The 13,941-nt window shown below is 48.6% G+C and overlaps 1 protein-coding gene across 2 annotated transcripts in view; it reads right to left on the bottom strand.

Annotated features, from left to right (window-relative positions):
• Runx1 (RUNX family transcription factor 1) overlaps positions 1-1,723 on the bottom strand; it is a 224,831-nt gene extending 223,108 nt beyond the window's left edge. The window contains exons 1-2 of one of the 2 annotated variants that reach the window (XM_051150272.1): positions 1,583-1,723; positions 1,226-1,341 (exon numbers count right to left, since the gene is read on the bottom strand). In XM_051150272.1, the coding sequence (XP_051006229.1) occupies positions 1,226-1,283 (58 nt within the window). In that variant the 5' untranslated portion in view covers positions 1,284-1,341; positions 1,583-1,723. Of the gene's footprint in view, positions 1-1,225; positions 1,454-1,582 lie in introns of those variants that run through there. The other variant, XM_051150273.1, reaches the window with a different exon arrangement.
• Positions 1,724-13,941: the final 12,218 nt, after the last annotated feature.

The raw sequence follows: 13,941 nt of genomic DNA on the forward strand, positions 1-13,941 counted from the left end.
GTTTTCACATTTCGGCACAGAGGCTCCATGACATCCTCAATAGCGTTAGTTTTGACAAAGTGGCTGGCAAGCCCTGCGCATTCCCCGGCACATTCGACTGTATGAATAAAGAATGATTCACACATGCTGGTTGGGTGTACACAAGAATTTGTATCCAGAAAACAAATGATTCCCCCCCCCCCCCCACATCCCATCCCACTCAGTTTCAGCTCTGCCAAACCATCAAGCCACAAGCTGCAGGCCCAGGTCAAAGAGCATGTGTCCTGACACACGGCCGTGCCTTCGCGATCTTTTTATGCCACTGTTTTTATTTGCTCTGTCCCCATCGACCATAAAAGAGCCACCAGACACACACATGGACACTCCTGGCTGAACTCCAGCTTTGTAACTTTCAAAAAGAAAAACAAAAACCTTTGTAACTTTGTCGGCTGCAATAGTGCAGGCAGGTTTAGGGGACCTAAGGGCGCCTACTCACACGCCTGCAATCTAGTAACTTTAACTGTGATAACACATGAACTTAGGAAATGGCTCCGTTGTTCTTTTTTGAGAGAGACTGTGTATGCCACAGTTTGTTGGCTTTCTGTCTTGAGCAATGGCGGCTGCCTCTTTGCAATTGAGGCTAAAAGAAAAACCACAGCCTCTGCTGATGACTCTTCCCAGAATGAGTCTGCCCAGAGCCCGTCCTCTGCCCAGTGGCCACTTTGGCCCTGAAGTCTCCACGCTGATCCAAGGCATACCTGTGAACGCCTCCTCCAGTCCACACCGCTGGCACCAGCAACCTGGTCAGCTAAGTGCTCAGCCTGCTAAACCCCAGGGCAGGCTGAGCTCAAGACCGGGGCCAGACAGCTTACTGCCTTCAGAATAACTGTGAGAAAGTCATTCAGGGCACAAGAGACAGCCATATAATACCCAGAGAGTATCCTCCGTGCCAGCCTTCCAATCTCTAGGACTTTAAACGACAGCAGCCCAGAGCACTTGACACTACTTTTACTCAGAGACCAAATATTTCCACAGCTTAACTAAGCATTTACTAAAACATCGCTGCAGCGCGGCGTCTGACAAACAAATAACCCAGTGGCCTCAAAATTATTGGCCTCTGTTTGACTACGCTCCCCGACCCCCAATCAGGCAGGCACAGGAGGATCCACAGACTGCCATCTCAGTCTGTGCTCAAGCTGAGGAAAATCAGATTTAAAAAAAAAAAAAAAAAAAGCACCGTACTCACCCCTCATGAAGCACTGTGGGTATGGAGGAAATGACTCAAAAATGCTGTCTGAAGCCATCGGTTCCTTTTGCAAATGTACCTCTTCTGAAGGCGAAGGATTCAACGATTTCTTTCACCTTAAGAGCAAAACCCAAGAAAGGTCACTCAGTTTGACCTCACCTCCTGCCATGGCTCCCTAAGTCTCTTTTGTCCCCCCCACAACCTCAACACTTCTGGGACTCCATGGGCCTTGTGCAGTGGGGGAAAGTACAGTTGTAGAAACAAATATTCAAATTGTTAAAGATAAAAAAAAAAAAAAGAAAGAAAGAAAAAAAAAAAAAAAAAAGCACCGCCTAGGCTGTGGGCTGAGCTGCTCACCGCTCTGCGAAAGCCTGTGGTTTGCATTCAGTGCGATGCGTCCTGCCTGCTGACCACTGTGCCCGGCTTAGACTTCTCACACTGCCAGTCTACCCAACTTGTGGTTCTGTGGTTGTTTATGAGGCCCAAAGAAGTTTTCACACAACCCAAATTACAAATTTAACTGTTCCCCTTTCCCTAGCCCGTCGTCATTGGCTCTTGCCAATCACGTGACTTAAGTGATGTCAATTTTTTTTTCAAACTTTCTGAGCTATGCCCTTCCTGCCCTCCACCTGCCCTCCCCCAGGGCCGTGTAAGAAAATAGTTGAGTAGAGTTTAGAAGAGAGGGGCTGGAAAAGAAAAACAAACAAACAAAAACAAAAACAAAAAAAATCCCCTGCCTCAGTCTCTTCTTGATGTCTCCGCTCTGTGGATTTAGTGGAGCTCAGATCCTGTTGTTATTTGTGGTTTGGGGAACAACTGATTATTTAGATAAAGAGTGCCTTGCTGTTTGTTCAATAGCAATTCAACATTGGCACCAACTTGCTGCTTAGACCGGATGCGGCTATCATCACTTATATTGCTGGGCATCGGCTTGGGAGAGCTGGTTCTTGGTAAAAGCAAGTAAGACTGAAAAGGGTGTCCATTTCAGTGAATGCCTGATCCTGAGAGGGGCTAGCAACTTACTGACATTTCAAAGCTTGGGGGAAAATTAGAACGTTTTAATTGTGGGATGAGAAGACCATTTTAATAAAAGCCCAAACAATGTGGCTGTAGTCCCCCTCGGTGGGCAGACTTAGCACGGATATTTCTTGGTAGACGGAAGAAGTTATGGCTCACTCTTTACATCTGCACGGGCTCCCACACTTGTTCTAGGAAGTTTTGGGGAATGCAAAGAAAGGGAATTTCCTCCCGGAGGCAGAGCTGTGGTGGGTGCATGGCTGTTCATTTATTACTTGTACCTGTAAAGGCTGTTGGTAGCCTTTCTCTGCTCAACTCAAACGGGCCAACTCACATCTCTAGGTAAAATTACCCTGTGTATCCACCAACAGTAACTAGGACCTGCTTCCTCCCAGCCACCGAGGGGGCTGTTGGGCGGCCCTTCTGCCCTCAGCAGCCACTTCTGTCTGGAGGCAAGCAATAATGACAAGGTGACTCCATGGAGGGTGGGCACTCCTGCTCACTGCTACCTGTCACCTTTTCCTGTCTTCCTGTCTCTCTGCTTTGCTTGCTGAGAAACAAACTTTATTCCTTCTGCAATTCCCAGATTGAGGCAAGGCTCCCCCCCCCCCCAACTTGGCTCTTCTTTTTCCTCTGCTCAGTTTCCCTCTATTTCAAGGCACGGCCTTTGATGTCACAGGTCCAAACGTCAGCCCTGGATCCCAAGCCCCAGACACGGACCCCTGAGGACACCCTCATTTGGTTTTCATTTAGCTAATTTTGCACGCACAGAGGCTCAGTGTAGTAACGACACAGGGCCTTCTAACAGACCAGACTCCCTTTTACTTAAACCTTTTTTTTTACCAACTCAGGAATTAAAAAATGGGGGATTTCTTTCTCCCAGCCATGCTGAGCAATTAGCAGCAAATGCCCACACTGGGCTCACACTGAGAAGCAATGGCTGCCCGTCTTTCCTGCAGCTTATCAATAGCTAAACACAACGTGTGCTTCACGTTGTCTCCCAATATAATCCCCATTACCCAGTCTCTGTGCTGTCCCTTCTAAACAAGCCCCAACGTCCCTGCCAGCAGAGGCTCCAGGCAGGTTGTGCTGTCTTCGGCATTTGCTACTCTCTGGAGAGCTCCCAGGATCCAAGCCCATAGCTGCAGCTGGCTTCTTGAAGGTGACTCACGACCCCAAAGGGAGAAACTCAAGTGTCCACGCAGATTAATCCTGTAACTATTTCACTTCAGAAACTCCCAGATGCCTTTAGGCTTGGGTGTCCTCATGCCCGCAAGGATGGTTTAGATGCCCAGAGTGTCTCTGCCTTCCTGGGTCTCCACAGGGCAAGGCAGAATAGACAAAGGCTGGCAGGGGTGGCCTTCTGGTCCACTTCTGGTCTGCAGGTCCCACCGCAGACTGCCACCACAGGGTCCTAGTTTGCAGAGAGGCACCAGGGGGCAGAGTACAAAGGCGTGAATACTGACGAGTCCAGTGATGACTGTCAGGGAAGCCCACGCAAGATGTCAGGGCTCACTGAGGCAGCAGTGAAGGCTTTTCTGGACCTTTCCAAGGCCATGGCAGCTAGGAAAGGCTCGGGTGGCTGCCAGCGAATCGGTTCTTTATACTTCTTTAAGAGCCCAAGACAAAAAGACATGTCTGTCACCGGGGAGCTGCCTAAAGAAATACTTAATCCCATTTTAGGCAGAACTGTTGAGGATTCTTTAAGTTCTCAGGTGGACCCACCCTCCAGCCTCGTTCCTGTTGGTGACTCAGACCCCAGGCTGCTGGCCTGGGAACCCACACTGTAACTGCTGCAGGGGACTGTGGCTCTGCCAAGGAATGCCACAGCAATCTCCATCCTCTGGCTGGCAAAGTTACTGAGATGCCGCTCTTGAGGGCGGGGTGGGGAAGGCTCAGGTGCCTTTGCTAATGGCCCTATAAAAACACAGGGAAGGCTGAAAGATGTAAAGTTGCATAACCCTGCAATTAATGTGGGGAGCTCCGTGTGCAACTCCATCCAATTAAAACACTCTCTCGGGTCGCCATTCTCATTGTATGGCTACTTTTTGCAGCCTTTCAGGTCCACACATAGATAACACAGGTTTCTGGCCAGAAACCGGGGGTACAGATGGATACCCTCAAATGAGCTAGGATCATAAGTCCTTCGATAATAGCACTGGCGAATAATGTCTCTAGAGTGTATACTGTGCATGTGTGTGTGTGTGTGTGTGTGTGTGCGTGCACGTGTCTGAGTTCACATGGGTGCACAACTATATGGAGGCTGAAGGCCTTTACCAGGTGCCATCCACTGTGTTGTCCCTTTTTAAGACGGGGTCTTGCACTGGCCTGGGGCTTGCCAATCAGGCTAGACTAGCTGGCCAGTAAGCCCAGAGACCTTCCCGTTTCTGCTTCCCAGTGCTGGGGTTACAAGTGCAGCCCCCCATTCCCCTTAATGTGGATTCTCAGGGCCAAACTCATGTCCTGGGCCATCTCCCCAGACCTATGAAATATTGTTATTATTTGTTTTATCTTTGCTCTGTGACAGCTGCAGAAGCTGTGAAATCTGTTTTACCGGCTACGAGCTCAGGGATTTATAACTGATGCCCAGATATCAAAGCTCTGTGGCCTGAACAGAACTTGTACCCAGCAGTCCTGATGGCTGGGACTGACTGGAGAACCTGATGGTTCTACCCGTTACCAGCTTCCTTTCTGGGCACTTAGAGTGCAGGGTGTGTGTGTGTGTGTGTGTGTGTGTGCGCGCGCGCGTGTGTGCACATGCGTGTGCTTGTCTGTGCACACATGTGCATGTGTATCTGTGTGTGCATGCATGTGCATGTGTGTGTGCTGTATGTGCACTTGTGCATGTGTATGTGGTGTGTGTGTGTGTGTGTGTGTGTGTGTGTGTGTGTGTGTGTGTGTGCAGTTCTGGAGTTTTTCTCACTTGGGTAAAAGTGAGAAGTGCAAATTTTAGTCCCTTGAGGACTCTTGATTAGCCTAGGAGTTGTAATGTACGTTTCCATGACCTTCCTCAGGTGATCTTACAGTGCACTGAGGGAAAACAGGACATAGAAAGGGAGGAAGGAAGGAAGGGAGTGTGGAGTAGAGAACAGGGGTGGGTGGGGTGTGGGGGAGCATTGAAACATGACAGCCGTCTAGTAACGTGTTGACAGTGAAGAGTTTGAGCCATTTTGCAGCAATGCATGGAGCCCCCAAGCCAGCAGCCATGACCCCACCTGGGAACTTGCTAGGAGTCAAAGTCCTGGTTCCTGAGTTAGAATCAGTCACAGCCCAGGCCCGGCAGCTCCTGTGTGCTCCATAGCTTGAGGAGTATCCTGAGAGAAGGAGGAGCCTCACTCAGATACTCCAGCCTTTGGAAAGAGTGAGAAAGGCAGCTGTCTAATCGTATGACACGTTCCTCCCTCTCGCAGTGGCCGAGGTTTCTAGCTTTTCTATTGTGTTGTCGTGCTTAAGTCCAGAGCGTTTTCAGACATCAGCCACCTAGAAGCTCTGTCTTGCATCCTCCAAGGTGACACTCCAAAGGTCGTCTTGGAGCTCTCACCATTGCACGTGATGGTCTGAGTTCTAGCACTCTATGCAGGAGGCTCTCAGGTGCTGTCTAGTTGGTGACCACCTGGGTCTAAATAAACACTAGGCTCCTTTTGGCAGGGGCCTCAGGGCTCTCAGCTTTCACCAGCTTTGCAGCTTTGAATGTGTGTGGAGCGCTGTGAGGTCCACCACACACTCACCATGGGTCCCAACAGCAGGCAACCTGCTTGCCTCAGCTCCTTCCCTGGCGCTGTTGTCACTGTCACCCTGATGTTCTTCTCTGATCTTTGCTTCAAAGGAAAGGCTCAGCCCCTCTGTCCACTTTTCCAACTGCTTACTTAGCCTTCCAGGGCCAGAGGCTCCCTTTCCACAGGTGTCCAGGAGGCTGGCGACTGTCTATGAAAGCATCTGGACCACTTCAGGCCTGCCTCAGGCCAGAGATGGTGTTTAGGATACCTTCCCCTTAGGAAGTGCTGGCCCTTCTGTTCTTGATGCTACTTGCTACCAGGAGGGCAGAACGGGGCAGCCCAAACCCACTTTGAATGGCAGAAATGCAGTGTTCACGGTTTGGCAGTCAGTGCTCGATGTTCGGGCTAATTTTATCATGCAAAGAACACCAAAGGAAACCCACGTTCCTGTGAGAGAAGCCAGAATTCACTGGGTCAGAAGGCTCCACATCTGATGCTGGGATTCAGTGAGCACTTTCGAGAACTTTGGACTTTTATTAATGAGAGTTGCTTCCTTTCCTGGTGTCAGGCAAATGAACAGCCGTCACGGGGCAAAGCATAAAGCCACTGTTATCACCGGGGTACCCCGAAGAGCAGTGACTCTTTGGACTATGCAAAGTGGTCTTGAAAGAACTAAGAGAGAGAATTGTGGTTGGCATTTCAATATGGAAACATCCAGCGTGTGAATTTTAATTTCGACGTTTGCCAAGTACCATACAGGCAAGATGCCAGAGACATAGAGGTCGGGGTTGAAAACAGCCTTTGTTGTTGATGCTGGAGAAATCCCAAGTATTGATCAGTGTGTGTGTGTGTGTGTGTGTGTGTGTGTGATGCTGTGTTTTCTATCCCATACTACCTGTCCCCGCCTCCCACTGGGAATGCAGACATACTTTCTTACACCTGGCTTTATGTGGGTTCTGGAGATTCGAACTCACCTCCTAATGCTTGTACAGGAAGTATTTTCCCTACTGAGTGATTGCCCCAGCTCAAAAAATATTATTTTGGTTTGACAGAGAGTCTCACTACATATTAAGGCCAGTCTGGCTTCAAAACCACAATCCCCCTGCTTCTGCCTCATGCTGAGATTACAGGGGTGCATCTCCATGCCTGCATTATCCATTTTTTTAGCCACTCGCTTTGAAACATAGCGTAGTCCTACACAGGGGGGCTAAAATTCTTTCAGAACCTCAAAATGTCAAAACAAAACAAAACGAATTAAGTACACCAGGAAACAAAGTATTGGCACTTAAAATGTTGTATACGTTAATTTCCTTCTCTTTGAACTCCTTTCTATTCCTGTGGACTCTTTAGAAGCTGGCTGGATTTCTGGAAAGAGCAGGCGGGAATATTTGGTCTGTGGTTCAGGTTCTTGGTTAGTTACAGAGGAGAAGGACCTGAGGGGCTATCTCAGACAGCCAAGGACCTCAACCAGCCTTCATGGCCCTGGGGCTTTGCGCCTCTGAGTTGTCATACCTTTGCCTCGTTGCTCTGACTGAGCCTGACCAATGAGACAACCACAGACCCGAGGCAAGAACAGATTTGAAATGGAAAGTGTTTGCACTTTGGGATATGCCCAGGCTGGTGCAGCAGACGGTAAGACACACGGAAGAAACCACTTGGGTCAGCTGGTCATCAGACACTTAGTGAGCCCCCCACCCCCACCCCAATGCGAGAGCTCTGATGGAAGAGGGCATAGCAAGATGAGCCCAGTGAGACACCATGGCCATTTGCAGTGCTTGGGAGAACTGAGCTAAGTGTGAGGCCCAGAGAAAGCCAGGCAGGCACAGACAAGTGACCTGCTGGTCCCTTTCCTCTCTGCCTTGTCTTTCCAAGCATGAAGCTGCGAGGGTTCTTGTTTAGCAAGAGATAGAGGTGAGGGGAGAAATATTGTGCTGCAGGAAGCAAAGAGCTTACACTCTGCCAGCTGACTCTGCAGCCGGACAGTCTTGATTCCAATAAAGCTTGCCACTTTGGCATCTGAGACTGTGATTTACTGGCCACCAGACCTTCCTTATCTAGTCAAGCCGCAGAGAAAGGGTCACCACACGAGGAGAGGCAGGACAGTGTGATCTCAGTGCTTGGCGTTCAGCACAAGCCAAGGCTAGCCCAGTCTATACCGTGAGACCTTGTATCAACAACAGTGAAAACAACAAAAATGGACACTGTAAAACAAAGGCCAAATGGCTTTCAGGAGAGTGAATGCAATGCAAATTGCCTACCAACACCACGAGACGGGTGTGTGTTCTCACCGGCTGCTCCCTGGCAGCGATAGATCGTGGGCCAAACATAAAGTGGGTGGGAAAGTGTTTAATCCAGCTTACAAGTCTTGATCCCAATCCATCACAGCGGTGAATCCAGGATAGAGACTCAGGCAGGAGCGCTGGAGGCCATGAAGGAAGCAGCTTCTCCCCATGCTTCTGGGCTCAAGCACAGCCACCTTTCTTAAGCACCCTAAGAGCACCTGCCCAGGGGTGACACCACCCATAGTGAGCTGAACCTCCCACATCAATCAACAATCAAGAAAAGGACCCGTGGACAGGCCTACAGGCCAATCTGATGAGGCTGTTTCCTCAGCTGAGGCTCCTTTCCTCCAGGTGTGTCAAATTGACAACCAAAATTAGCCATCACAACGCACGTAACAAAACAAACAAACAAACAAAAACAAAATGGGGGAGCTCACATTCTGCGGAATATTATTCCACCCCAGAAAGAAACTCCGTTCTGGTACATGCCTTGACATACACGGGTAGACCTGGAAAACATGCTTACTGAAGTAACCCAGAGATCAACCGATATCGTGATTGCCCTGATTCAAGGTACCTGGAATAGTCCACAGAGAGCAGCCGTGGCATTACCAGAGGCCCAGAGGAGGGAGAAGGGAAGCCACTGTTTCCTGAGCACGGGACTTCAGATCAGGAAGATGGCGTTTCTGGATTGGAGGTGGGAGGGGGTCAACCAACACCGAATGTAGCCAATGCCAGTGAGCTGAGTGTTTGGGAGTAGTGACATAATAAACATTCATTGTATATTTTATCCCATACTTAAAATAAACAGAACAAGGGGCTTTTGTCAATTCTTTGTGAGCAAAATAACCATTGAAAGCAGTGGAACCCTGGTAGTGCTCCACGCAGTAGAATCCTGGTAGTGCTCCGCGCAGTGGAACCCTGGTAGTGCTCCACACAGCTTCCGGATGCTTAGCAGACAGAGTGAGCTCATTATTGTTGCTTATCTTGTCCTCTTAGCAATGCAGGGTAGGGCTCTGTGAAACAGATATGTCAAGGCCCAGTTCTTGCCACACTGTGATTGGGTTATTTCGGTCTGTTAACACCTGGCGTTCTTTACTACAACGTGTGTAAGTCAGTGTGTACCACAGTAACTGCAGCACTCCACCATCTGGCCGGTGCTTACCCAACTTTTACTACCTCAGTGAGGGAGCCTGACCTGAGAAGTGATGGGTGCTCAGGAGGCTGCGTTGGGTCTTCCCTTTGGTGTAGTCTGTATAGTTTGCCCATTGATACACAAGTCCAAAGTTGACTCTTTTTTTTTCTTTAAAAAGTGTGTGTGTGTGTGTGTGTGTGTGTGTGTGCGCGCGCGTAAATATCCTGGAGCTGGAGTTATAGGTAATCGAGAGCTTCCCTTTGTGGAAACCAATGTTGGGTCTTCTGGTAAAGTAGCGGGGAGTCATCTTTTCAGCTCTTTTTGTTTGCTCTTAATTAAAATAAAACTTAAAACTTAAAGTGAGTTTTTCCTTTATAGGAAATTCCCTGTAGCAAAGCTGACTTCAGAAACCAGCAAGGCCTCCACACTCAGTCCACACCCACCTGGAATCCAGGGTGCTGGTTTCTGGTTTTACGATGCCCCCACTTGTCATGAATGCACTGACAAACCCACACGCCTTACTGTTCTCTGTCTGTTTTTGGAACTCACTCCATATTCCAGGCTGACCTCAGACTCAAAGAGATGCACCCGCTGCTGCCTCCAGCGTGCTGGGATTAGTGGCCTGCAAGGCACACGCGGTGGCGTTCTTACTGTTAGCTGACTACACGGAGACAATGCACTTTCTGCTCATCTTCATCTTGGTGGGTGAAGACAGTCTTGTCTGATCAGCAGCGGACAGCTGGTACCAGTCATGCATTACATCACTGTCTTCTTTCTGACCCGCCCAGGTGTCTGACAATAGCTTCCTAGGCTTCTGTCACCACAGGAGCCACGAGATTGGGCAAATCCAACTGTGTCACAAATGTCCCCCACTGTACCCCTTTTAGATATGCAGATGGAAACGCAAACAAAGACACCTAGTTATGACCCCGTGTGAAGGGCATTGTGACACTGTACTCTGCCCAACTTAGGACAGTGTGGATGTTGAATCACACAGGGACCTTCTCATTTAGCAAACTGGATGGGGCATCAGTAAGGCCGTATGGCAGAGTCCAGAACCTTCCACAGCGCATAACCTATGCAAACCCACAGTAGAACTTTGCACTGTTTACTTTTATTCGTCTCACTGGCCAGTGTAGGGAACTTTAGCTTATTTTGGGGAATTAGACTAAAGACACTGGAAAGTCATATGACTCCACGGCATGGCCACAAAGCCCTTACTTTAATGGAGTGCCTTATTTACTCTAAAGTCCAAATTTATCTTTACCAAGGGTGGCTCTCTCTAATATAAGGAGGTTGGGGTAGTGAGAGCATGGCGGGAAATGGTGTCACATGCCCTGGAGCTGGAGTTAGAAGTGTTTAAATGGCCTAAGTGGGTCCAGGTCCCCTCTTCAAGAACAGTGAGTGCTTTTTTTCCCCACTGAGACATCTGTCCAGCCCCGTTTTACCAATGTACCAACCTTTGCCAATGGCCACGACATGAGATCCAGGTGGGTGCACGCATCTCTTTAAAGGCAAGGAGCTTGGCATGCGTGGCTTGTCTTATATCCAGATCAGCACTGAGGATGCCCAGGACTGTCCACCCCGGTGGGATGCTGTGGGTTTCTCTCCTTTCCTAGTCACGCACCCCTTTCTGAAGCCCTGAGGGGGCTGTTAAATACCAGCCTTGCCTCGCTAGCTAGCGGCTTGCCCAACTGTAAGAAACAATGGCCAAAGGGATTGTTTCCCGTGTGTTGTTCGTGTTGGACTCACCTGCCCCTGGCCTGGGATGACACGTGTGCATCATTGTTCCTCTCTGCTTCCTCCCAAAGGGGAGCCCAGGCGTGTTAATTACTGGGTGGCAGCCACGCTAGCTGCAAGTGGAAGACAGCTGGCTGCTGGGCACACTCTGCAAGGAGCGTGTTGGGTTTCCATTGTGGTCCGCGTTATAAGCCCGGACCTTCCATCTGCCCTAACTGTTGTTTTCAGGTCAGGAACAATTGGCCTGGGCCGAAAACATAAACACCTCCCTGGGCCAGCCCTTATCAATTTTCTTTTCATGTTGGCTTAGGAAATACACCTGAGAGTGCAAAGGCTCATAGTGAACCCGGCAATTACCAACCACCATGGGCAGGCAGCAGACACTCAGAAACAGAGCCCAGGATGGGTGGCTGCAGGCTTGCCTTGGGGCCCTGGGGACACATCTGCATTGAAGCACACCCACCGCCCTCCCTCTGTATCCTCAGCAGCTTACATCGGTGCTGATAGCAAGCAGGGATGGTTTGAAAGCATTCCCTGATTTGCTTTGAGCAAATAGCTAGTTCTGGTGGTTATGTGTGGTGCTGGGAAAACTGCTTAATAAAGAGGAGGTGGAGCCATAGCCAGCTTTTCATCATCTATGGCCCAGTTCATTGCAAAAGTGTTAAAAGCAAAACTGGACACAACCCCTTTTTTTCTCCAAGGTATGGCCTTGGAAGGGAAAAATCCCAGAGCAATACTGAAAATGGAGATGGAGGGTGAGTTAGGACACACTCACGGAGAACGGCCCCATGTGGCAGGCGCTCCCTGAGGACTCACAGTGCAGCTTCTGTGCCCCAGGCATCATGTCATTTCTCTGTTGGAGAGAAGCACATGCTTTCTGTTGTTAAGACATTTTAACTGAAAATGACTTAGAGGAAGAAAAGGGTTTATTGTAGCTCACAGGTTATAGGGAAATCAGGATAGGAACTGAAGCGAACCAGAAATGGGCCTGATTGCTGGTCTACATGCCATTTCTTCTAACCAAGGAACTCACTTCACAGCCAACCGAGGTGTGAAAGAAACCAATAGAAGGTGTTGCTTGCTACCTGGCTTGCAGGCTGGCTTATGCTTAGCTGCTTTTCTTCTTCAGTTGAAGGCCACTTGCCTAGGGATGATGCTGCCCACAGTGGGATGAGCCTCCTTTTTCAGTTAGAAATCAAGACAGTGCTCCACAGACATGCTGGCAGGCCAATCTGACCTTGGCAATCCTTCAACCGAGATTCCTTTCTGAGATGACTCTAGACTGTGCGGAGTTGACACTTAGTGCTAATTAAGGCAGGAGGTAAGAGCTTTTTATTTTTCCTGCAATTTGCTTTCCTCAAAGTATCTAGACGGTCAATGTTGCAAATATATATTTTGATACACATTATTTTCTTGCCGGAACTTTTTAGACTGTGGCTGTGGTTTTCTCTGCTCTTCTGCTCTCTTGCGTTTGTATACACACTGGGGACATGGTAGGGGAGTAAAAGTTCCTTAAACTGGATTATCTTTTCCAGGCTTCTCAGTCTATTAGATATCTGGTTATTAACCAATTGCAATTTTATTAAGTTCTAATCTTATTTTTACTTGCAAAGTGATCAGAAGAGGAAAAGAGCTCGGTTCTAGCTTGCTTTCTGCAGCTATGATCAAAAGCCATGACCAAAAGTAATGCGGAAGAGGAAAGGTATTTCACAGTTTCTAGGTTCCAGCCTCCATCAAGGGGCTCAGCCTGCATCTTATACAACCCAAGACACCTGCCCAGGGGTCACACCCCACAGTGGGCGAGGCCCTTCCACCTCAGTCACTGATCACAGCAACTCCCAACAGACATGTCACCAGTCAGTCTGGTGAAGACAACCCCTCTGTGGGCACTCTCTCGTCCCAGGTGACTCTCGCTTGTGCCAAACTGAAGAAAAGTGAACCGGCACCACAGCCTCACTTACTTTACTTATCAAGTCAATAATCTCTGAAAGAACAATTCCTCTAAAAAGGAAAACAAGAAGTAACAACAACAGCAACAGCAGCAAAAGTGAAAGGCAGAGATACTCATTGGTGACGTCATCTACACGCAGATGAATTAAGACTTTACTAGTTATAGCCAGATGTGGTGCCATTGGCCCATAGTACCAGCACCTGAAAGGCAGGGGCAGGAGGATCATGAGTTCAAGACCGGCCTTAGCTACATAGTTGGTTTGAGGCCAACTTTGGCTACATGAAATCCTTTATTAAAAAAAAAAAAAATCCAAAAAACAAACAAACAAATAAAAAACCCAATAAAGCAATCAAAAGCAACAACCGGAGCTGATTAACATGTAACAGCTGTCGTTAGCTGATCACCCGCCTAGCTTCTGGCATGAATGCCTGTATGTAATTATACTATCTTACATTATATGTGTATTATACCTTATTGCATGCTCACAGCATTGTTTTTATGACTGTTGTTATGGTTTAAATGTAAAATGTCTCTCCCAGGTTCATGTATTAAAAACATGGTTCCCAGCTGCCGGCACTCTACTGGGAGAGTCGTGGAAATTGGCGGCAGGGCCTATACAGAGGAAGTAGACCACCAGGGACCACGTTCCCCATCCCATCTTCTGTTTCCACTCTCTATCTATCAAGAAGCATGGGCAAGGCCTGTCCAAATGATCACAGGCCTTCTGAGGCTATACGACGAAGCAGAGCCATCGCCCTCTAAATCGTTTCTTCCATGAATACTGGCAGAGCAATGAGAAAAGTAGCCTATATGCTCATTTTGCTGACGAGTAGACCAAGGCATAACGAAGCTATATAGTTTGCAGTCACACAGCA

Source organism: Acomys russatus, chromosome 8 (assembly GCF_903995435.1).
Source record: "Acomys russatus chromosome 8, mAcoRus1.1, whole genome shotgun sequence".
Taxonomy (NCBI): Eukaryota; Metazoa; Chordata; class Mammalia; order Rodentia; family Muridae; genus Acomys; species Acomys russatus.